Source organism: Pristiophorus japonicus, chromosome 4 (assembly GCF_044704955.1).
Source record: "Pristiophorus japonicus isolate sPriJap1 chromosome 4, sPriJap1.hap1, whole genome shotgun sequence".
NCBI classification, from domain to species: domain Eukaryota; kingdom Metazoa; phylum Chordata; class Chondrichthyes; family Pristiophoridae; genus Pristiophorus; species Pristiophorus japonicus.
Window position 1 is genome coordinate 162721519 of NC_091980.1, and position 24177 is coordinate 162745695.

The 24177-nt window shown below is 47.1% G+C and overlaps 1 protein-coding gene across 1 annotated transcript in view; it reads right to left on the reverse strand.

The window, feature by feature from the left end:
• Window positions 1-5735: 5735 nt before the first annotated feature.
• LOC139262717 (intelectin-1-like) overlaps window positions 5736-24177 on the reverse strand; it is a 95922-nt gene continuing 77480 nt past the window's right edge. Inside the window, exons 6-9 of the mRNA XM_070877869.1 lie at window positions 19444-19602; window positions 16687-16807; window positions 6559-6662; window positions 5736-6192 (exon numbers count right to left, since the gene is read on the reverse strand). Of these exons, the coding sequence (XP_070733970.1) occupies window positions 6040-6192; window positions 6559-6662; window positions 16687-16807; window positions 19444-19602 (537 nt within the window). The 3' untranslated portion in view covers window positions 5736-6039. The remainder of the gene's footprint in view (window positions 6193-6558; window positions 6663-16686; window positions 16808-19443; window positions 19603-24177) is intronic.

Sequence of the window (24177 nt, forward strand, 5' to 3'; positions counted from 1 at the left end):
ATTGGTCGGAAGTGAGGTTCCGATGTGATGGTAGCGGGAGCCCTGTAGTCCATGTTGTCTTAAAAGGGGGCAGACAGCAGATTATGCTTATCGCTACTGGCTCAGCCATTACCATCATCCACACCCCATACCCTGAATGCCATGCAGCAGCGGGCGAGGGTTATATGACCTTTAAAGAATTTAATGGTGATACAACCACTGCATATACAGGGAAGGCCACTGAACTTCAGTTGGGAGGCCTCACCTGTAAGGTCCCAGAACCTATGCTGATGACCAACTCCCGACGGAAGGGGAATTTTAGGGACTGATGTGTTGGATTGGTATGGCACGGTGATAGATTATAATCAGGACTGTGTTTGGATGGGATTGAGAGATAAGGCAGGAGTGATAGAAATTTCAGATGCTCACACAGTTTTTGCTATTAAAAAGCCATTTGAGTATGACGCTCCAGTGAGTGAAAATGAAGCTGTGGCAAAACTAATTCAGGAACACCTAGCAGTGTTTGCCACATGCAAGCATGACTGTGGAAAAATGGTAGGCGAGGAATCTATTGAGGGACACCCCCCCACTCATTCACTAAACAGTACCCCATTCCAAGGGAGCGTCACCCTTACATCCAAGACACCATAAAATCCCGAGTTGAGCAGGGTGTTCTTAGAACAGGCATTTTCACGACCAATTCACCCGCATGGCCAGTTAAAAAGCCTGATAGCAGCTGGCGACTAACTATTGATTACAGAAAGTTAAATTCTGTAACATCAGCCTGCTCACCGCCAATAAGAGAAACTCCTACCATATTATCTCAAATTCCTGCTGGTTCCAAATACTTCTTGACCCTCGACTTCGGCAATGGATTCTGGAGTATCCCTGTTAAAGGGGAAGACCAGTGCAAATTTGCATTCACATTTGAGGACCACAGCTACTTTTGGACATGCTTCCCTCAGGGGTTCCACAATGCCCCCACGATATTCCATAAAAGAATGGCTGCAATTTTAAAAGACTTTTCCCACCCTACCTATTTGCTGCAGTCCGTAGACGACCTACTACTGTCAACCAACAGCATGGAGGAGCAGCTGTCCCTTTTGCACGAACTTTTGACATTGTTGGCTCAGACGGGACTAAAGGTGAATCTCCGTAAGGCTCAATTAGTAAAAGAATGGGTCACCTTTCTCGGAGTGTCTATTTCTCCAGAGGAATCATCTCCCGACTCTCACAAGGTGGAGATAATACCGCGACTGCCATTACCCACTTCCAAAACAGCCCTACGATCATTCTTGGGTTTGGTGGGCTACCAAAGGTACTTTATCCCAGGCTTTGCAGAGTGTGCAAAGACTGATGCCCACACCCAGTCTGTGGCTAAGTTAAAAACTGCAGTGATACAGACCACATGTCTGATCCCACACAGCCCTTCCATTTGGAGGTCGGGGCCACAGAACAAAGCTTCACTGCAGTTCTGTACCAAATGCAAGCTGATCGACTACAGCCCATTGCATATGCGTCTTGAATCCTGCAGGGGGCACAAAAGATGTATGCTGCATGTGAGCGCCACCTACTGGCCATCGTCTGGTCGGTACATCACTTTACTTTTATTACTGGGTTACAGGCTACAATCCTGCACAGCGGACACACACCTCTGAAACTACTGATGAAACCTGGAGATTCACGAGTTTCCTCGCATTGCTTCAGCAAATGGACATTGGAATTTATGGAAAGAGACATTGATACCAATTCCAAACCCACCACATAGCTGCCACAATTTCTGATCTATGAGGGGGACCCTGTGGTTCATCCTGTGCAGAAAGAGCCCATTAAGGGTATCCCAGATGTCTATATCGATGGGTCCTCATATCACATTGAAGGATCCCCTCACAGCGGATATGCTGTGCTATTGCCAGAAAGAACCATCCAGCGAAGATGCAATAGACAGTCTTCACAATATGCAGAAATCACCGCACTTCTAACTGCTATAAAGGTGACCTCAGATAGACCCGTGAATATTTGGTCCGATAGTGCCTATGCTATAAACACCATGCTCTCCCTGCCCCTATACCACAAAAATCACTATTGTACGATAGACGGTAAGGCCCTGGTCCATGGGTCCTGGTTACACCTGCTCTGGTCATACCTTAAACATACCAGCCCTGCTTCATAGGAAAGGTAACAGCCCATAGAAAAGGGGTTCCACATAGTGAGGGAAATTCCAGAGCAGACAGAGCAGCCAAGGACACTGATTGATGGGGAGATTGAGGATATAGTTGTTGAGCCCTGCAATGCTGTTAGCAAGGCCTCCCCAACAGATCACCTAGATTTAAAATCCCTGCAGCAGCAATACTGGTCATATGCTGTTGTAAGTGCCTGGCACGAGGAAGGCAGACCCCTTCCTCAACCAACAGCCTGGGCTCCCAATACCATACTAGCCACTGCCCCTGACTCAGTGAGCAGTTGCTAATGTTCAAAAGAAAGCCAAACGCCTGTCCGATGGTGTGTGTTCCACCAGAGATGGGTTAAAAACTGCTCTCCCTCTTTCACTCTCACCCCACAGCAGGGCATTATTCGGCCTTGGTAACCTTAAAGTAGCATCCACAGCTTGGTGGCCTTCCATGAGGGAAATAATCAACCAATACATGGCACAATACCTACCGTGTGCAACACAATCCTCCCGCATGCACTAACCGAGCCTTGCTTCAATGCGCACCTCCACCTTAAGGGACATGGTCTCACCTCCAGATAGACTTCATTGGGCCACTTCCACAGGCGCAAGGCAATTTTCAGCATGCCCCAGTGGTGGTGGATCAATTCACTAAATGGATCGAAGCATTCTCCTACCCCAATCACTGCAGCCAAAACACGATTGAATCATGTGTTTTGTAGGTGGGGAGCACCAGTGCAAATGGACAGCGATCAAGGTTTACACTTTACTGGTAAAATTTTTACCCACCTGCAGGAAATGTTGGGGATAAAACACAAATTACACCACCCCCCAGTTGTCCAGAGGGGTCGAAATGGGGAACAGCACCCTCAAGTTAATGTTAAAAAAATTGTGTGCACACCACCCCACTCAATGGGCTAACATGCTGCCAATGTGCTTAATGGCAATGAGGTCCACACCTCACAGAACAACAGGGGTCTCCCCATATCAGGCCATGATGGGGAGGCTCATGAGAACATCAGGCCAGCTAACACTAACAGGGATGAGTTCCCTGACAATGAAAATGTGTAGTTCCAAGTGGCTGGAACAAGTGGTAGATCACACCGATCAGATCAATCGATTTGTGGCCATCAAATTGGGGAAGTCAAGAAAACACATTAAAAAGTACTTTGAGAAGAAAGTACGTCCCGTTGAATAGGAGATGGGAGACTCAGTAATGATTCCAAATTATGGGAAAAAGAAGCTGCCTTTGGGCCAGGTTGTGGGGATCACATGAGATTATAGACCGATTGAACCCCGCAGTTTATTTGATTCAGTTACCAGGGAAAAAGGGTGTTAAATACAAGAAGTGGTTTCACATTAATCAGTTAAAAGCTGCCAAAGAGTAAATACTGCACTGATTTGTTTCCCACAGATCATGTTACGGATCCATCACGATTGTCAGGACAATACCGAAGCCGAGAGAAGATGGAGAAGTGGGAGCTGCAGCATGACTCACGGACATCATCAATCTTCAATGTGTTCTGAGAAGTGACGGTGCACTGAAGATACGGGAGATGTGAGATGTGATTGGACTATAATAAATCCCCGACGAGTCCTACACCTTACGAGGTGGGGACCAAGTCAGGCAATCCACTTCTCTCTCTCTCCCTCGCAATGTCTATGATATGTAATCCCTGAGGAGATAAACCATATGAGGGGTCAATAAGGATATTTCCCCCTCAAGGTGGGGACTTTGTAAGAATAAAAGTGTTTCTTAATGATTACAATTGATTCTGTGCATGTATAAATGTTAAAAGTGTCGATTATATGGAAAGGCCTGTTTGTGTTGAAACAAAATGGAAGCCCACAGAGCTGTCGCATGGGTTTTGTGTATTGGAAAGGCATTTAATCTAATCAAGAGATGGCTGAGCCAGGCCAGACAGCCACATGTTGAGGAGAGCCAATAAGCAACTGCCCTGGAACCAAGGTCCAATCCTGATGCTTTCTGAGGGACAACGACTTTGACAGGTATAAAGAACTCAGCCAAAGGTTCTTCTCTCTCTCCTGAACCAGCCAGCCAAAGGGAAGTAATGTATATCACTCTTTATTATAACCTCATTGTATCTGTTTTAATTAAGGTGGATGTGCTTGTGCATGTGTGTGTGTGTGTTTTTAGTAAACTGTTCCAATTGTTTTAAAAGAATTGTCTCACGTTTAAAATGTAATTAATTATTTAAAACATTCATTTAATTTTTTGAAAAATAAAGATACATAATTTAAAGGGTCTAAAAATAAACTTACCTTATTTAATAATTTTAAATGTTCAAATTATTGAGTAAAATGTATTTTTATGTCTTTTAAAAGTCTTATGCTGACAAAAGCAGTCCTTGTGCCTTACACCTGCTTTTATCAGTTGTAAGAATTTCAAGGGCATTAGCTGGGCAGAAAGTGGGCAAATAGCTCAGGTCTCCGCCCGCAGAGGCCCTTTTCTTCTGAATGCTTATGGTCTGTCAGAAGGATTCTTGCCAGATTGCAAGTTGCGGGTTTAGGCGCATGTGCTTCGCATGCCTAACCCCGGAACATGCGGGGCCCCTCTGTGCGTGTACATGTGAACCTCACTGCAGCTTTGGGATTTGGCGCAGGCACAGGTAGAAGTTGCGGTCTGTCATTGACAGCTCTGAAACAGGCCCCTACCCCCACAAAGCCAGCAATCTGTGTAATCACCCAAATCAATGAAACTGATGAAAAATTCAACTCTTCCGCAGTAATTACACTGTTAAATTCCCCAATAAATGTTGGAGCTAAAGGGATTAGGTGTAACTGGGCTTTTGCCAGCATTATTACTGCTAAACAAATGTTAAGGGCCTGGAAAACTAATTTTAATTTTGTGTAGAGTGAAGTTTGTCCATTTTAATAACAATTAAAATGTTTCAGAAATTTTAATAAAATATATTTTTTAATTTGTTCATCGTTATTTCAGGTTTGCCTTTTCCCCATGTGAGAATCCAATCTTTGTTTCGCTCTCTCTAACACTTTTAAAAGACAGAATTTTAAGAGCTCACTCACAATCTTGTCCACTGGCTGAGAATTCTTCATTTTGATTGGCTGCTTAGACAGTTTGTTGACATCACAGCAGTTTGCACAAGGGAATCCCCATTAAGTTCCGTTGATTAGAATTGAAGGTTAGTAAACCCAGGGATCATGAGATCCTTGTGTGAAGCGTACTTTGGGGCCAGCAGTGAACACCTTTGCTTCGCCACTGAGCACAAATTCAGGGCCATTGAAACTCTGGAGGCAGTTCAGAGAAAAGCTTAAAGATCAGAGGCCTGAGGCCTGAGGGAAGATGGAGAAACTCAGGCTTTTCAACATTAAAAGGAAGTGTCCTTCTAAACTAAGATCTGGGCAGCAATCTCTGCTGTCTGTCCTTATTTACGGTTAGGGTTAGGTAGCAGACAGTTTAGCTTTGATAGGTATCTGTCACCAAAGCCCATCTCCTGAAATCTCCAGCATTCCTAAGAAGACTTTTTCTGCCGAGTCACTAAATATTAGAATGTGAATGGTACAGTAAACTGACACAATCTGACAGAAACATGGCAACATTTACAATTCCAGTTTATTGAGAGACAATCAGGAATCTGGTGAAGAGTCACTTCCGCATTGAGTACAAGATGATTGACAGAAATCCCTGGCATGATCAGTGATTAATGATTTCTCCCCCGCACCAAGCACTAAAAATTGAACAATTGGCCCCTTCAATCAATTCTGGGATTATGCTAATTCCTGAATGCAGAATAGAGCGGAGGACCACATCAAATCCAATTTTTTAATGTTTAAATGCTAAATGCTGTACAGTTGCCTTCAATCATTCAGTGTACCAGGAAGAGAGATCTGTGAAGATGTGGATTGTGTTAACGGTAAAAGATCAGCACAGCTGCTTCTGTGATCACTTTTGTTGCACTATACACCTTTCCCATGCTATACCCATTCCAGTCAAATGCTGCAAAATCTTCACACTGCCTCGGGCTTTCCTCAGGAAAGTATCCTCCGCCTCCGATACAGAACTACAAATAAATAATGTGAAATATTTTAACTGTCAGGTACAGCGATGGCCCAGTGGGCAAAGGCACCAGTCACTGCAGTATTGAGGCAAACCCTGAACTGTGCAGATCAAGAAAGCCCCAGGCTCAATTCCCCCAATGTTAGTTGATCTCAGTTGGGGCAGTGTTAGGGTAGAGAGGGGAAAATTAGCCTGGGTTGTCTCCTGGTCACTGTCTCGTGACTCCTGCTGGAACATCTGTGTGTGGATCAGCCTCAGCTGTGATGCCCCACCCTCTATCCACTGACTTTTCCTATTTTCTATTGGCTCATCCCCAGTTACATCTATTCACTCCTCTATCATCCCTCTCTAATGCAGTACCCTTACTTACATGTTCTGAATTGCATCCTTTGGTTTCCATTCCAGAACACATGGCGAGAGCTGCCTTTTCCTTGTTGAACACCCGGAATTGCACAAAGCCAGGTTCAAATTCTCCTGTAAACACATATCAGAACACATAATGATTTATATATAAACAGGTTAGACATCCAGCACACACCTGCCACGCTTCAGATCTCACACTTCAAAGAATCACAAGTAGAAAAAAAGGGACAACATCCAATCATTCTCTGCTGTTTTTTGACCTTGATAACTGGCTTTCAAACAGTTGCATTTGAGTCCAGGATGTGCCTATTAATCTATTTCCACTCAGGGGCCAGTGGTCTTATAGGGACAGGTCAGGTTAAACACAGCTCCATTTTAGTTTACAGATACTTAGAGCTTTTTTTCACTTTCCCGACATGGCCACGGGATTCACGCAGTTCAGGAACCACGTCAGTCAACCTGAGGCGGGAGTTTCGTGGCCATTGCTGCAGCTGATTATTTGACATATGCAATGTACAGTAAAAGCTCCCACCCGACAGATGATCAATTTCCTCAGCAGAAGCTGTTGTTTAGTGCATTTCCAGCACAGATTCTGCAGACTGCAAGTGTTTCCAGCAAAGTCTCCATCCAGTTTCACCTCATTGAAAGAACTCACTCACCATTGACAGAATGCTTCTGTCATCTGTACTTCACCTGCCATCTACTCCATCAACATGGATGCCGTCGATACTGTCCCGCCTTGGTCCTTCGTTGACATTGCCGGCAGGGCTCTGGAGCACGGCCCTGGACTCAACGCCTCCCTACCGCCCCAGTAATGCCCCTCCATGTACGATGAGTGCCTCCGATAGCGCTCTGCCTCCATTGAGTGGTGAAAGGGCTGAATTCCACGTCGGGGACTGAATTTCCGGGCCGAGAGATAAATGTTCCGGCCCCGGAAGGTTACCGCCTCCAAACGGGGCGTGGGGCAGTTTCGTCCCCTTTATGTTTGACACATTAACAGAAACTTTACATAAACATTGGGTAAAGCACACAAGTGGTTTCCCTTAGATGTTGTTAGTTGGTATGATTGCACTAGGACAGGGTGTGTGTGAGGGGTGGCTAGTGAGATGAGGATGTGAAAATGAAGATAGAGAGAGATGGATGGGTGAAGGTGCAAGGTATGGTGTGAGTAAGGATGTTCAGGAGTCGGACTCAGAAGGCAGAGTGATGGGGATGTGATGAGAGGTTTCCTGATTTAATGAGATCATTGAAACGTTTGCAGCACTGCACCCAGGTCCTCCTGACCACATCACTGCTTGTGACATCATCTGCAATCTGCAACCAGGCTGCCTTGTCTCCCGGGGAGCTGTCTTCCTCCCATCGGAAGGGAAGAGGAGCTCCCTGCATGCTCTGCCTCCCTCCATAAGCATATGGAAGGAGACATGGGAGAACCTGGGTCAGCCCTCTGCCTCTGTGCAGTCATTGTCGGTGTTTGCAGCAGTCCAATGCTGTAGTGCACTGACAGCACGATGTTAGATTACACTTCAAATGGAATGTGGCCGGGGTCACTTTAAACTTCCCGACTGAAAATGCATCATGAATGACATCACCAGACCCGCTCCATCTCATTGGGCTGGGTAATGAGTTGGGTGGCTTAATAGGCCCTATTAAGGTAAATTCATATTCAACAGTGGGATGGAGTCAGCAGTGGGGTCATGACCCACCACGGACACCGCCCGCACCGGACCCACCCAGGTGGGCTCGCAGAAGTCTATGGCATCTAATAGAAGTGAACAGACATAAACTAGAGGAGGGTTCAAAGCTCCATTTGTCAAGGCCACCTTGGACATAAAAACAAAAGCAAAATACTCAGCAGTTCAGGCAGCATCTGTGGAGAGAGAAACAGAGTTAACGTTTCAGGTCGTTGAGCTTATATCAGAACAGGTGAATGTTCGAAAAGAACAGATCCTGAGGAGCACTGAAAGGGCGTGGGGAAGAAAGAACAGGGAAGGTCTGTGATAAGGTGGAACGCAGGAGAGATTAGAGACAAAAGGGACGATGAGCCGAATTCAACTGGTATTGGCAGAAGTTAGTAAAAGATTAGTCTTGATAGGGTGTGAATGGCAGAATAATTAAACAGCTGCCATTGGAGAGAAAGAGAAAATAAACACATAGGGTGGGAGTTGCATAACGGAGCCAAAAATGGGCACAGGTTATCTGATTGTTGAACTCGATGTTGAGTCGAGAAGGCTGTAAATTGCCTAAATGAAAGATGAGGTGCTGTTCCTCGAGCTTACGTTGAGCTTCATTGGATCAGTGTAGGAGACCGAGGGCGGAGATGTCGTAGTGGGAGTGGAGCGGGGAATTAAAGTGACAGGCGACTGGAAGCTCAGGGTCACGCTTACAGACTGAACGGAGGTGCTCTGCAAAGCAATCACCCAATCTATGTTTGTTATCCCCAAAGTAGAGGAGACCACATCGTGAGCAGCGAATACAGGATACTAAATTGAGAGAAGTAGGTAAATCATTGTTTCACCTGTAGAAGTATTTAGGGCCCTGGATAGTGGGAAGGGAGGAGGTAAAAGAGCAAGTGTTGCATCTCCTGCGCTTGTACGGGAAGGTGCCTTGGGAAGTGGAGGGGGTGCTGGAGGTGACTGCGGAACAGACCAGGGTGTTGCGGAGGGAGCTGTTCTTTCGGAACGCTGAGAGAGGAGGGGAGGGGTAGATGTGATTGGTGGTGGGATCACGCTGAAGGTTTCGGAAATGACAGTGAATGATCAGTTGAACATGAAGGCTGATAGGGTGAAAGTTGAGGAGATTACATTGGAGGCAGTTCAGCGAAGGTTCTGGAGATGAAGAGGTTGACTTATGAAGATAGGTTGAGTATGTTGGGCCTATACTCATTGGAGTTCAGAAGAATGAGAGATGATGTTATCAAAATGTATAAGATGAGGGGGCTCATCAACGTGGATGCAGTGAGGATATTTCCACTCATCGGGGAAACTAGAACTAGGGCCATAGTCTTAGAATAAAGGGCCACCGGTTTAAAACTGTTGAGGAGGAATTTCTTCTCTCAGAGGGTTGTAAATCTGTGGAATTCTCTGCTCCAGAGAGCTGTGGAATCTGGGTCATTGAATATATTTAAGGCAGATTTTTAAGCAATAAGGGAATAAAGGATTATAGGGAGCGGGCAGGGAAGTGGAACTGAGTCCATGATCAGATCAGCCATGGTGTTATTAAATGGCGGAGCAGGCTCGAGGGGCCAGGTGGCCTATTGCTGCTCCTATTTCTGATGTTCTTATGACAAGAGGAACCCTGTCGTGGTTCTGAGAGGGAGGGGAAAGGGTGAGAGCAGAGGTGTGGGAAATAGAACGAACACGGTTGAGGGCCATGTTAAACATGGTGGAGGGGAATCCTCGGTTGAGGAAAAAGGAAGACATGTCAGAGGCACTAGTGTGAAAGGTGGCATCGTCAGAGCAGATGCGACTGAGATGGAGAAACTGGGAGATTGGAATGGAGTCCTTACAGGATGTGGGGTGGGAGGAAGTGTAGTCGAGGTATCTGTGGGAGTCAGTGGGCCAATAGTGGATACTGGTCGATAGTCTATCCCCAGAAATGGATTCAGAGAAGTCGAGGAAGTGAAGGGAAGTGTCGGAGATGGACCATGTGAAGGTGAGGGAAGGGTGGAAATTGGATGCAAAGTGAATAACATTTCCTAGTTCAGGGAGAGAGCAGGAAATGGCACCGATTTCATTTGAACTGTTCATCATCAAGGTGTACCTCCTCAGGTGGATGTAAAACATCCTGTGGCACTTTTTGAAGAAGTGCAGTCGAGTTCTGGGACCATTGGCATGATTTATCCCTTAGTCAACACTATCATGGTCGCGGTTTAGAATCCTGGGGGGGAAATTGGACTCTGTAACACCCATTGTTTTGTCGGTATGTGACTTTCAGATGGGTAGTGCACTGGACAGCAGCTTAGTAAAAGGGTATGCGCGTGTGCACCTAACGTCCATCGCTAACTTGCAGAGCAGGCAAATTATAATGTCAATCACTATGCAATGCTAATTTGATGCCAACACTACAATTTATGAATACCATGTTCCAGCCTAGACCTTGTCTTAACCTCACACTGCTGAACACAACAGTAAACGGCATGAAGGGCCCCACCAGTGCTATTTAATGGAATCATGAATTACTTACAGGTTAGTTGCTGGATTATTTCTTCTGAATTCTGATGCAATCTACACGTTGTTGGAGCTTTCCTACACTTGCTGAAAGTTTCAGTCGTGTGATAGCTTCACAGAGCACAGCACACACACAGCTTCTTAAGATGGCAGGCTCTCTGTACGGAAGCTGCCAGAAAGCTGCCTGTCTGTTTATTATAACTCTGCAGCTGCAGTACACAATACGTCCACATCCACAGTATGGAGCTACAAGCATTACAAGCTTACAGCACTTACAGACATCACAAGTAGTCTACAAGGAGTGGTCTGGCTAGTGCTGGCACTTTTTTATTCATTTAAAAGCTTGTGCTGAACAAGTTACTGCCAGACATGGGTGGCCTGGTAGGCCTTCCTCTTGTAATTGAGCTTGACTGGGAGAATGAAGAGAGGCCCAAGCAGAGCAGGTCAAGCTGCTGAAAGAGGGAGGAGAAGGGGGAGCATGTTTATCTGCAGTAGGCCATATGCACAGAGATTTTAATGAGCAATTACCTTACCCCAACTTCAGTGACGACCAACACTTGAGATGTCTTCGCTTTGCCCTGGAAGCCCCTTTGAACACTGGTATCCAGAAATGGCAGCAGACTGAGTTTGCAAGTAGTTTGAGCTTCCCCTGCTGCTTTCAGACATTTTGATTGAAGCTGTTTGTGCTGAAATGGAAGCTGTGACATCGGCCAGCAGACACCGCATCATGGAGGGTTCCACAGGTGTGCTGACAGAGATGACCACCTGCTCTGTGATGGCAAGGTCTGCACAAAGCTTTGTGCCAAGTTGATGCTGGACTCCTCCATGCTCCATTGACATTGATTGCAGGCGCCTGGTTCTGTACACCCATCAGCCTTTTTCTGTAGCCTGGCCCATCGATGTCCTCACCTGAGTCCTCTGCAGCAGAACTCGTGTGCGACCTCACCCTTTGGTGAGCTGTAACCTGCGCTATCCTTTCCCTCTGCCCTGGCTCCTGTGTACTGAAGCTCAGTGTCTCATTACATGCAGAGTCCCTCCTCAAACCAAGCCTCTAAAATACTCGCAGTGTCAGTCTCTGAGCTGGTGGCTGGAAGTGCAAGATCAAGTAATGGTGTGTCTTCATCTTCACTGTCTTTTTTCTCTTCCTCCACTGACTGCAAAAGCTCCAAGGGTTTGGTGAGGGGAGAGGAGAAAGTAAGAAGTGTGTGCTTACACTCTCTGCAGCTTGTGAGTCAGAAGAGATTGTGGGATGAGGGTTAAGTGGGATGAGGGAAGGAGGATTGAGTATGTAGATACCCTCATCGTCAATCCCTCCAGTCCCGCCAGTGGCCACGGCCTCAGTGATGCCCCTTCCCATAACGGTCAGCACTGTCTCTTCAATAGAGGTTAAAACTTGGTTGACTTGCTGCCAGTGTGTGTGAGCTGTCAGTTGTGGGTGCGAGACTTGCAAAAGTGCTAAGTGTGTGAGGATGAGGTAAAGAATATGGATTTTAGGGTTGAGTACTGATTGATAGAGAGATGAGCGATAGGGGTATAGTGAATTGAGCAGTTGATGAAGTTAGTGGTGCAGTTGTTGGGATCTGCCATTTGAAGATGAGCTCCCTCACCTTGATGACTTGTATGAGATTGTTAAACTTCTGCCTGCACTGCATTATGTTCTTGGAGCCACACTCCTGGCATTGACCTCTGACACTACTTGTTTTCACTGCCTCCTGAGCACATGTCTGGAGACCTGCTGCCCCCTGCAGATATAGATCTCTCCTTTGTAAAGTCCTGTCCCTGCAGTACAGAATCACATGAGGCACATACTGAAGTCAAGGTCACTCAGGACCTGCACCTTTATTACACAGCTCTCGAATGCCACACTTGCCTGAGACCTGTCTTTATATACCTGTGTGAAACAGGTATCCAGTGTCTCCTGCAAGTGCACCCCTGGTGGTAAGGTGAGATTGTGGTTACAGGTCATCTCTAGTTACAGTCATGTATAGCATGGTAAGATACAGTTATGTTCGGTAGTGTGAGATACATGACATCACCCTCCCCCAAGGTCTTATTGTCTTTATAGGTTCAGAGGTGGTTTACGTTCTCGCGTGGAGCGTTTTAGTTGTGGTTCAGTTGTTTGCCTTGGTGCCTGTTTTTCTTCCAGTGTGATTGCTGGTATCTCGCCTGGGCTGTCTGTTTCGTTCAGTATGATTGTTGGTGTCTCACCTGGGCTGTCTGTTGGGATTGCCATTTCCTCAGTTGTTCCCTCTGTCTGTCCACCAGGTGTGGTGTGAGTTCCACATTGTAGTCTGCCTCTGGTTCAGCAGTGTTGTTGGTAAATCTACTTTTGACTTGGTCTACATGCCTCAGGCAGGTTTGGCCATTGTCCATTTGTACCACCAATAGCCTGTTTGCTTCCTTGCCTGTTACTGTCCCTGCAAGCCATTTGGGACCCCTGCCGTAGTTTAGCGCAAACACTTTGTCCCCTATCTCATTCCACCTCCCCCTCGAATTTCGGTCATGGTACTCAGTTAGCTTACGGCGCTTTGCCTCGCCGATTTCATGCATGTCTGGGAGAATTAATGAGAGCCTTGCCTTTAAGGTCCGTTTCATCAATAGTTGCGCGGGGGGGACTCCAGTCAACGAATGCGGACGAGATCTGTATGCCAGCAGCAGTCACGACAGGCGGTCCTGCAGTGTGGGACCTTGGATTTTGAGCATGCCTTGTTTAATGATTTGCACTGCTAGCTCCGCCTGGCCGTTGGAGGCCGGCTTGAACGGTGCCGTGGTAACGTGATTTATGCTGTGGTCACTTATGAAATCTTAAAATTCTGCGCTGGTGAAGCACGGACCATTGTCACTGACCAATATGTCAGGAATTTCGTGTGTTGCGAACATAGTTCCAAGGCTCTCCACAGTGGTGGAGGTTGTTCTCAAGTTTAAAATGGTGCATTCGATACACTTTGAAAATGCATCTACAACTACGAGGAACATTTTGCCAATGAATGGGCCCGCATAGTCTACGTGCACCCGCGACCACGGTTTGGTGGGCCAGGGCCAAGGGCTCAGGGAGGCCTCCCTGCGGGCATTACTGAGTTGGGCACAAGTGGTGCACCATGTGACACAGAGCTCCAAGTCCGCGTCAATGCCAGGCCACCAGACGTGGGATCTAGCTATGGCCTTCATGAGAACGATCCCCGGGTGCTCGCGATGGAGCTCCCGGACAAATGCCTCTCTGCCTCGCAGAGGCATAACTACTCGGCTGCCGCACATCAGGCAGTCTGCTTGTAGTGACAACTCATGCATGCGCCTATGGAAAGGTTTGATCTCCTCGGGGCAGGCATCGCGAGCCTCTGCCCAGTCACCAGTTAAGACACATCTTTTTACTAAGGATAACGTGGGGTCGCTGGTCATCCAGGCTTTGATTTGGCGAGCCATCATGGGTGAACCTGTGGACTCAAAGGCATTTATTGCCATGACTATCTCATAGTCCTGTTCGTCAGACCCTTCCGTAGTCACCAGGGGTAGCCTGCTAAGCGCGTCGGCACAGTTCTCAGTGCCTGGTCTGTGCCTTATGGTGTAATCATAAGACGCCAGCATGAGTGACCACCGTTGAATGCGCGCCGAGGCTTTGGCGTTTATTGCCTTGCTCTCGGATAGTAGGGACGTGAGGGGCTTGTGGTCGGTTTCTAATGCGAACTTGGCCCCGAAAAGGTATTGGTGCATCTTTTTGACACCGTACACGCACGCGAGCGCCTCCTTCTCCATCATTCCGTACCCGCGCTCCGCCCGCGAAAGTGACCTGGAGGCATAAGCTACGGGTTGTAATTTACTCGCACCATTGACATGTTGTAAAATGCACCCGACCCCCTATGCTGACGCATTACATGTAAGAACTAGCTTTTTACCTGGATCAACGAAAGCCAAACACAGTTGGAACACAGAAGGTTGCGTGCCTTATTGAAGGCGCGTTCCTGGGCGTCCCCCCAAAACCAATCGCACCCTTTTCTGAGTAGCATGTGGAGAGGCTCCAGCAGTGTGCTTAAGTTCTGCATAAAGTTCCCAAAGTAATTGAGTAGCCCGAGAAAGGCACGCAGTTCCGAGACATTCCGGGGCCTGGGTGCCAGGCGATTTGCTTCAGTTTTGGACACTGTTGGGCGGATTCCATCAGCGGCAATACTTCTGCCCAAAAATCCACCTCGGGCGCGAGAAACAGGCACTTGGTTTTCTTAACTCTTAGGCCTAACCGATCCAACCGCTATAGTACTTCCTCCAAATTGCGGAGATGGGAGTCGGTGTCGTTGCCCGTGATAAGTATGTCGTCTTGAAATACAACCAGCCCCGGGATAGACTTGAGCAGACTCTCCATGTTGCGCTGGAATATGGCAGCTGCCGACCTGATGCCGAATGGGCATCGATTGTACATGAAAAGGCCTCGCTGTGTGTTGATGGTGGTGAGTAGCTTAGATGCAAATGTGTGATCTAGTTTTGAGAAAAGTTTTCCTCCAGCCAATGTGGCAAATAGGTCCTCCGCTCCGGTAAAGTAAGCTTGTGGTTACAGGTCATCTCTAGTTACAGTCATGTATAGCATGGTAAGATACAGTTATGTACAGTAGTGTAAGATACATGACATCCTTCTTTCCACCACATCTACCAAGACCTCCAGTGCATTTTCTGAAAACCTTTGTGCTCACTCTCTCACATGTTTAGCCATTGCTCAAGTATCACAGCCCAGATTGCCTTTAAAAAAAATTCCCACCACTTCTTGCAGCCACAATGCACTTCCACTTTAAGAGGAGCAGGCTGCCTTCAAGTAGCGATGGCCACTCGAGATATCGGGCCGCTGCTGATACGTGCAGCCAATGAACAGTGGGGTTAGTGCTGGCTGCATGCAGAGATCATGTAAAAGAGCATCAGGCACCAACTTACCGAGCTGCCTGCAACACATTGAACAGGTGCGGGTTAATCAAACACTGAAATCCCCAGGCATGTTTTTGGGGGTTAGTCAATTTCTCCCCCCTGGTGTCCTGGCCTGGATTTATCCCGTAGTCATTGTTTAGAATCATAGAATGATACAGGAGGCCAATCGCCCCATTGCACTTGCGCCGGCTCTTTGAAAGAGCTCTCTAATTAGTCCCACCCCCCTGCTCTTTCCCCATTGGCAGCAAATTTTCCCCTTCCGGTATTTATCCAATTCCATTTTGAAGATTATTATTGAATCTGCTTCCTCCACCCTTTCAGGCAGTGCATTCCATAACATCACAACTCACTGCGTAAAATATAAAGTCTTCATATCGCCTCTGATTCTTTTGCCAATTATCTTCAATCTGTGCCCTCTGGTTACCAACCCTTCTGCTCCTGGAAACAGTTTCTCCTTATTTATAACCCTTCATGAGTTTGAACACTGCTATCAAATCTCCCCTTAACCTTCTCTGCTCTACAGAGAACAACCCCAATTTCTCTAGTCTCTCCACTTAACTGAAGTGTTTCAGCCCAGGTACCATTCTAGTAAACCTCCTCTGCACCCTCTCTAAGGCCTTGATATCCTTCCGAAAGTGCGGTGCCCAGAATTGGCCACATTATTCCAGTTGGGGCCTGACCAGTGATTTATGAAGGATCAGCGTAACTTCCTTGCTGTATGTGGGACTTTGCTGTGTTCAACTAAGCTGCTGCTTTTGCTCACAAAACAGTATTTCAAAAAGTTTGAATTATCAGCTGTGAAATACTTTAGGATGTTCTGAAGATGCAGAAATGCAATATAAATGCAAGTTCTTTCTTTTAGATACAGCCTCTGCTCATTCAAGAGCTGCTTTGCAATACCTACTACAGATCAGTGAGCAGTTTCATGGCCCTTGCCTGACTTCGCCATGGCAAATGGACTGATTCCACCAACCAAAAATCTATGTTTTTGTTTCGGAAGGCAATGCTCTTGAACCTTGAATGTTAAAATAGAGTAATTCACTTAAACCTCTGCACATTGCACTTACCTCGAACAAAAGATCCGTAAAAATTGCGTATCTTCTGACCATCGCCGAAGTCATAGGTGATGGGAGTGAAAGGTCCGTTATCACCTGGGCATTTCCCTTTGTTGTATTCTACAGGGTAACGCTGAAATAGAACATATTGTCCACACATTGAAAGACCATCCACTTGGCCGTCTCGTCCCTCTATGCCCCCTCCTCTCCCTGCGACCACTTCTCCCAGTCCTCCTCCTAACTTTGCAGTTCCTTTCCCCCACAACCCCCAACATCTTCCGACCCAACGCTTTTCAAACTCATCTCTTCCATGAAAAGCTCACCACTTGCTCTATTGGACCCCTGCCAACACAATTCCAGATTATCAGCCTGGCCCAGTGGTAATATTCTCATCTCTCAGTCAGAACATTGTAGATTCAAGCTTTACTGCAGGGACTTGACTGCATGATCCAGGCTGCTACTTCAGTGCAGCACTGAGGGCATGTTGCATTGTTCGTAGATCATCCACAGGGCCGGGTCCTCGACGACTTGACCGAGACGGGACTTCAGGTCGAGCACCTCCATCTCCAGGCATCCCACCCTGGCCTCCCGCCTCTTGGTCGACTCCTTCCCGTACTCTTGACAGAAGAGACGGACATGAGCCTTGCTGACCTCCCACAATAACCTCAAGGAGGGGAAGCCCCCCTGCTTCCTTCTCCAGTTGGACCAGAACCGACGGAACAAATTCCTCATCCTCCAGCAGCAGGTTGTTAAAGTGCCAGTACACGGACCCCACCAGTGCACAGAGCGAAAGAAGCTCCGCCCACACCAGGTGGTGGTCCGAACACGTGCTGGCCACATGGAAGCCACTGGAATGCAGGATACATATGCCCGGGATATGTACAGGCAGTCGATTCTGGACCATCCTCTTCCAGGCCTCACCCAAGTGAAGGCGCTTGAGTTGGGATGGAGATTTCGCCAAACATCCACCAAGTCGAAGGACCCGAACAGGTCCCTCAACTTCTCCATTGCCATCATGCTCTGCGGGGCACCGGAGCGGTCCCTCGCCTCGAGGGTGCAGTTAAAAATCCCCCCCGAGGACAATGCAGTCGCCGACGTCGATGGAGCCGAGAAGAGTGGAAACTTCTTCCAAGAAACACACTTGCTGCAGGCCGGGCTGGGGGGCATACACGTTCACTAAATGGAGCAGCCGTTCCCCAGGCGAACCATGACATGGAGCAAGCGGCCTGGCACAGGCTCCTCAACCCCCAAGATCTCCGGCTGAAAATGTGGGGCCAGCAAGATAGCCACCCCACAAGAAGTGGCAGTGAGGTGGCTAATGCGGACCTCTCCTTGCCATTCCAGGAGCCACGTAGCCTCATCTCATGGAATGGTGTGTTTCTTGCAGGAAGCACACTGCATATTTCCCCTCCTGTGGGAGCGAAAAATTGTTAAATCTACGGCGTGCCTCTCTGCCGCCGTTGATGTTGAGGCTGGCTATTGTCATCTTCATGACAAGAGCATAGTGCAACCTCTACTAACCTAGTCGTGTGCTGACCTCCACTCCCTCAGCAAACCAGTGAGGAACGTTTTGAGCCGGCGCAGCTCAAGACTACCTTTATTTGGTAAGGTCCTGTCCGCGCCCATGGTTTTGACGATGGTGCGGACGGACCTGATGAGCAGCGCCAGCTCGGACTATTTGTCCAGGGCCAGCTGGGCTCTATTGCGGTGACCCTGGCATTCCGCCAAATAATCCCAGAGTTCCTTGGCAGGAATGAGGGGGGACTCAGCGGCAGGAACGAGGAGATCAATCGCCTCACTGGCGATGGACTCTAAATCCTCTCCCGCACCGACCACCAAGTCCCTGTCCTCTTCCGGCAGGTTGCCATCAACGGGCAGTCCATCGACTGCATGGGGTATGGCGAATGGCCCAGCTCTACCATGCGGCCCTACTTCTGTCATGATCCCACCCCCAGGATCGTTGGCAGAGGAGTCCTCCCTGGGCTCCTCCTGGGATGTCGGGTCGGGAAGTGACAGTTGGGGAAGTCCAGAACCAAGGGTCACAGTCTAAGGATAAGGTTAAGCCATATAGGACCGTGATGAGGAGAAACATTTTCACCCAGAGAATTATGAACCTATGGAATTCTGTACCACAGAAAGTTGTTGAGTCCAGTTCATTGGATATATTCAAAAGGGAGTTAGATGGCCCTTACAGCTAAACGGATCAGCTATGGAGAGAAGGCAGGAGTGGGGTACTGAAGTTGCATGATCAGCCATGATCATGTGGAATGGTGGTGCAGGCTCGAAGGGCCGAATACCCTGCTCCTGCACCTATTTTCTATGTTTCTATGTAAATTGGCCTGGGTTTTTATCTGGTTTTTGCCTCTCCCAGGAGGTTTGGGTGGACTGTAGAATGGTTCAGTATAAGGGGCGTCGCAGTTGTGTGAGGCGGACTGGTTGGGCTGGGTGCTCGTTGCCTTTCCGTCATTGTTCAGAGGTTAATATGTAACCTTTGGGGCTGCTGATCAAGGGCTGTGTGGCTCTTTGTCGACCGGTGTGGACACGATGGGCCGAAATGGCCTCTTTCTGCGCTGTAAATTTCTATGTTTCTATATTTCTATGTTTTAATTTTGTGATTGTGCAGATGAATATTATCAGAGACTTGAACTGTAACCTAACCAGCACAATTTTGAGTGCGTTTCGGGGCAAAGTCCCAACTGCACCCAAAGCAGAAACTCTACATCATTTTCAAATGTCACACTGCACTTTAGACAATGCTGGAACACTCACCTTGTAAAGCTCGAACAGGTTCCCCCCGTACTGATGCAGGAACTTGGTCTGGGTGTGATAGCGGAGGATTGCCGCATGTCTCCAGCTCGTTATGGGCGTGTCGTTGGGCACGTGCCACACGGATATGTCTGAGGCCATGATGTCATAGTAACCCGGGTTCTGTTTGGAAGCAGACACAGTTAGTCAACTATAGCAAGTGCAGTTCAGGAGCATCAAAAAGCATGTGTTACTGAGAGTGACCTCTCTAAGAATCAGATCCAGCTGCACAGTATGGAGTTGATAACATGGTTTTTGGAGCCTGTTGCATTGCTGCTCATTGTATGCTGGCTCAATACACTGTGGAATGCTGAGTCCTACAGAGTGCCTCTTACAATTAAAAACAAGGGCATACAAAGTGGCCACAACTACTGGGAGGAAAGAAGTCTGGGAAGCTTTTAAAAGCCAGCAAAGAACGATTAAAAAAATTATTAAGAAAGGGAAGATAGACGATGAAAGTAAACTCGCACAAAATATAAAAACAGATAGCAAGAGTTTCTATAGGTATATAAAAAGTAAAAGAGTGGCTAAAGTAAATGTTGGTCCCTTAGAGGATGAGACCGGGGAACTAGTAATGGGGAACATGGAGATGGCAGAAACTCTGAACAAATATTTTGTATCAGTCTTTACAGTAGAGGACACTAACAATATTCTAACAGTGGATAGTCAAGGGCCTATAGGGCGGTGGGGGGACATAACACAATCACAATCACTAAGGAGGTGGTTCTCAATGGGATTAAAAGCAGATAAAAATCCCCTAGACCTGATGGCTTGCATCCTAGGGTCTTAAGAGAAGTAGCGGCAGGGATTGTGGATGCATTGATTGTAATTTACCTAAATTCCCTGGATTCTGGGGAGGTCCTAGCAAATTGGAAAACTGCAAATGTAACGCCCCTAATTAAAAAAGAGAGCAGACAGAAAGCAGGGAACTATAGACCAGTTAGCCTAACATCTGTGGTTGGGGAAATGTTGGAGTCCATTATTAAAGAAGCAGTGGGAGGACATTTGGATAAGCAAAATTCGGTCAGGCAGAGTCAGCATGGGTTTATGAAGGGGAGGTCATGTTTGATAAATTTGCTGGAGTTCTTTGAGGATGTAACAAACAGGGTGGATAAAGGGGAACCAGTGGATGTGGTGTATTTGGACTTCCAGAAGGCATTTGACAAGATTCCACATAAAAGGTTACTGCACAAGATAAAAGTTCACGGATTTGGGGGTAATATATTAGCATGGATAGAGGATTGGCTAAATAACAGAAAACAGAGAGGCAGGACAAATGGTTCATTCTCTGATTGGCAACCAGTAACCACAGTGCTGGAACCCCAATTATTTATAATCTATATTAATGACTTGGAAGAAGGGATGGAGTGTAACGTAGCCAAGTTTGCTGACGAGACAAAGATGGGAGGAAAAGCAATGTGTGAGGAGAACACAAAAAATCTGCTAAAGGACATTGACAATCTAAGTGAGTGGGCAAAAATTGGGCAGATGGAGTATAATGTTGGAAAGTGTGAGGTCATACACTTTGGCAGAAAAAAATCAAAGAGCAAGTTAATATTTAAATGGAGAAAGATTGCGAAGTGCTGCAGTACAGCGGGACCTGGGGGTACTTGTGCATGAAACACAAAAGGATAGTATGCAGGTACAGCAAGTGATCAGGAAGGCCAATGGTATCTTGGCCTTAATTGCAAAGGGGATGGAGTATAAAAGCAGGGAATTCTTGCTAAAGTTATACAAGGCCACACCTGGAATACTGCGTGCAGTTTTGCTTTCCATATTTACGAAATGATGTTCTTGCTTTGGAGGCAGTTTAGAGAAGGTTCACTCGGTTGATTCTGGGAATGAGGGGGTTGACTTATGAGGAAAGGTTGAATAGTTTGGGCCTCTACTCATTGGAGTTCAGAATAATGAGAGATGATCTTATCGAAACGCATAAGATTATGAGCGGGCTTGACAAGGTGGATGCAGAGAGGATGTTTCCACTGATGTGGGAGACTAGAACCAGAGGGCATGATCTTAAACTATGGAGCCGCACATTTAAAACAGAGATGAGGAGGAATTTCTTCTCGCAGAGGATTTTAAATCTGTGGAATTTATTGCCTCGGAGAGCTGTGGAAGCTGGGACATTGAATAAATTTACGACAGAAATAGACAGTTTCTTGAGCAATAAAGGGATAAGGGGTTATGAGGTGCAGGCGGGGTAGTGGAGCTGAGTCCATGATCAGATCAGCCTTGATCTTATTGAATGGCGGAGCAGGCTCGAAGGGCCTTATGGCCTACTCCTCTTCCTAGTTCTTATGTTCTTATCTTCATGTTTTTACATATTTGATAATGCAATCCAAGAGCACCTCAGGCTCATTAAAGACCCAATTTCACAGTAAGTGAGAGGAGGTACCTAGAATATAATTGATGCACCTGACTGGTGTTGTAAGCACTTGTACAAAAAGCATGCAGTAAGGTGCAGCACTGCCCATTAGTAGGGTGGCAGTGTGAAATGCTGCAATGCCTGCCTGCATGTGTGGAGTGAATGAGTAAATAAAGAAGTAAGAAATGAAAATCAAATATAATAGCCGCAGGTTAAGGAGAGACCTCTAACCACACCTGCTTCCTATCCAGGATCTCCATGGTCCTCTGCTCATGAAGCTAATGGTCAGAGCATTGGTGGCCCTTTCCAGTCTGCATGCACTGCCTTTTGTTGTGTGCAGCTTTCTCCTGCAAGCAAATACTGTAAAGGGATGTACATTGCAAAGTGGAACATGAGGGAAGATGTATGCCACTCAAGTGGCCAAGTTACTAGGCACCTTCTAGGAATGTGTCAACATTCAGCGTGCAAGGCCCTTGTGCTGGCTGTGCACTTGATGATTACACATGGAAGCTGACTCCATGTCTGCCCATGATATTGTCAAGAGGCAGCATGCAGATGTGGAAGAGGAGGGGGCCAAGGATGGATCTTTCAGGGACTCTGAAGGCAATGGTGCAGGGCTGGGAAGAGAAGCCATTGCTGGAAACGCCCTGCCTATAACAGAACAGGAAGGAGGGGAAAATCAGAAATGGTGTGGAAAAGATAAACCTGGAGCATTGCTTCAAACTAAACTGTGGCAGAATGACAGAGCTTCAAATTAGAAAAACGGGAAATTTAAGACTCATGTGAGGAAGCACTCCTTCAAAAAGAGCGATCAACGTAATGGAATGGATATCTGGGTAGGGTAATGTAGGGATTACCTGAGAATGATTTGGATGTGGTGGGATGAGGGCAGTGTAACTTTTTACTTTCTGGATTGATGATCTAAAATCAGGCCAAATGAACTCATTGTTATTTATCGATCTTGTGATTCTTTTGTACAGTTGGTGGCAAAACAATAGGGCAGCCAATATGAGCTGCCTTAGTGGTGTTTGCACTGATGCTCTTCTCTGTACTGCCTGCACTATGCTAGTGGTGGGGGCTTTGATATTCCTCCAAGCATCAGTTTCACTGGAGTCTTTATTCATTTTGTCCTTTTCCCCAGGTCTCGTGTACAGGATCTAAGTTAACTGAGCATCCAACTGATTCATTCCCCTAAACATTTGAACAATTTTAATCCTACCGCCTTTCTTTTGTCCAATGAAAACGAATTACTTTCTGTGAATCTCTCGTCACTGACTCCTAAATTCCAGCATCATGCTGGTCATTCTGCCCTCACGCGCTCCAGTGCCTAAAACCAATTTCCTTTTTAAGGACGAGTTCCCCATAACTCCCCCGATGTACAGTCTAGTGATCTACACAGGTTAGAAAACATGTTCCAGCTTATCGTTACATTCATTCCTGTCCATGAAGGGTCCTTTCAGTCAGTGATCAGTAATGATGACCAGGTATATTTCTCCTTTGTTCATTCACTTCCCTTCACCTTGCCTGTGCTCTGTGTTTCCTGTTCCAGTTTGTAGAACCTTGGTCTAGACATTCGGTAACGCCCCGGTTGGAAAGTTGAAAAGTAGCGCCTAGCACTAATCATTCTCTTCTCCAGCGATATTCAGCTTTAGCGCTCCAAGAGGGAAGTGGAGCACTTAATCAAGCTCTAACCACTTCTCTTAGTGCGCCAAAGTCCGAGAGTGGGGCGGAAGCGGCAAAGCGCAGAACAATTTCGAGCGCATTGGTAACGGCATGAGAGGCTACTTCCCTCGCGTAAAGGGCAGGACCAATGATGCTGCACAAGCTCCTTGTTAGCAGTTCTGTTTTGCAAGGTGACCTGCGCGACTGCCATTACAGCCCCAAACACTCACACAGTGGAGGCCTTGGATATCTTGCACCGGTGAAACATGAAAAACTTTGCGCAGTGACCAGACAAATAATAAAAGTTGCGCTAACTGGAAAACTTTCCCTTAAATTACCATTCCCCAATTGGCCAGCCATGTTCACAATGCCTCCTCTTGCTGGGGTTGTCGACACGAGGCGTTACAGCAGGGGGCGAGAGTTAACTTTACATCCGGGGCGATAATGGAGCGCTGCGCACTTGATGACATCATGATCAGCGAGGCACTAGAGGCCCAGGCACTACGGGTTAGCACCAGCACTAAACCAGCACTGAAGTTCGTGGGCTTCGCTGCATTCGCCGCGTCCGGTCGCTAACCCCTTCGTGTTCCGTTAGCGCCCCAATCAGGCACTAATGGGTGGCGCTAAACTACTGAATTTCTAGTCCTAATAATGTCAACATTAAAACCCCC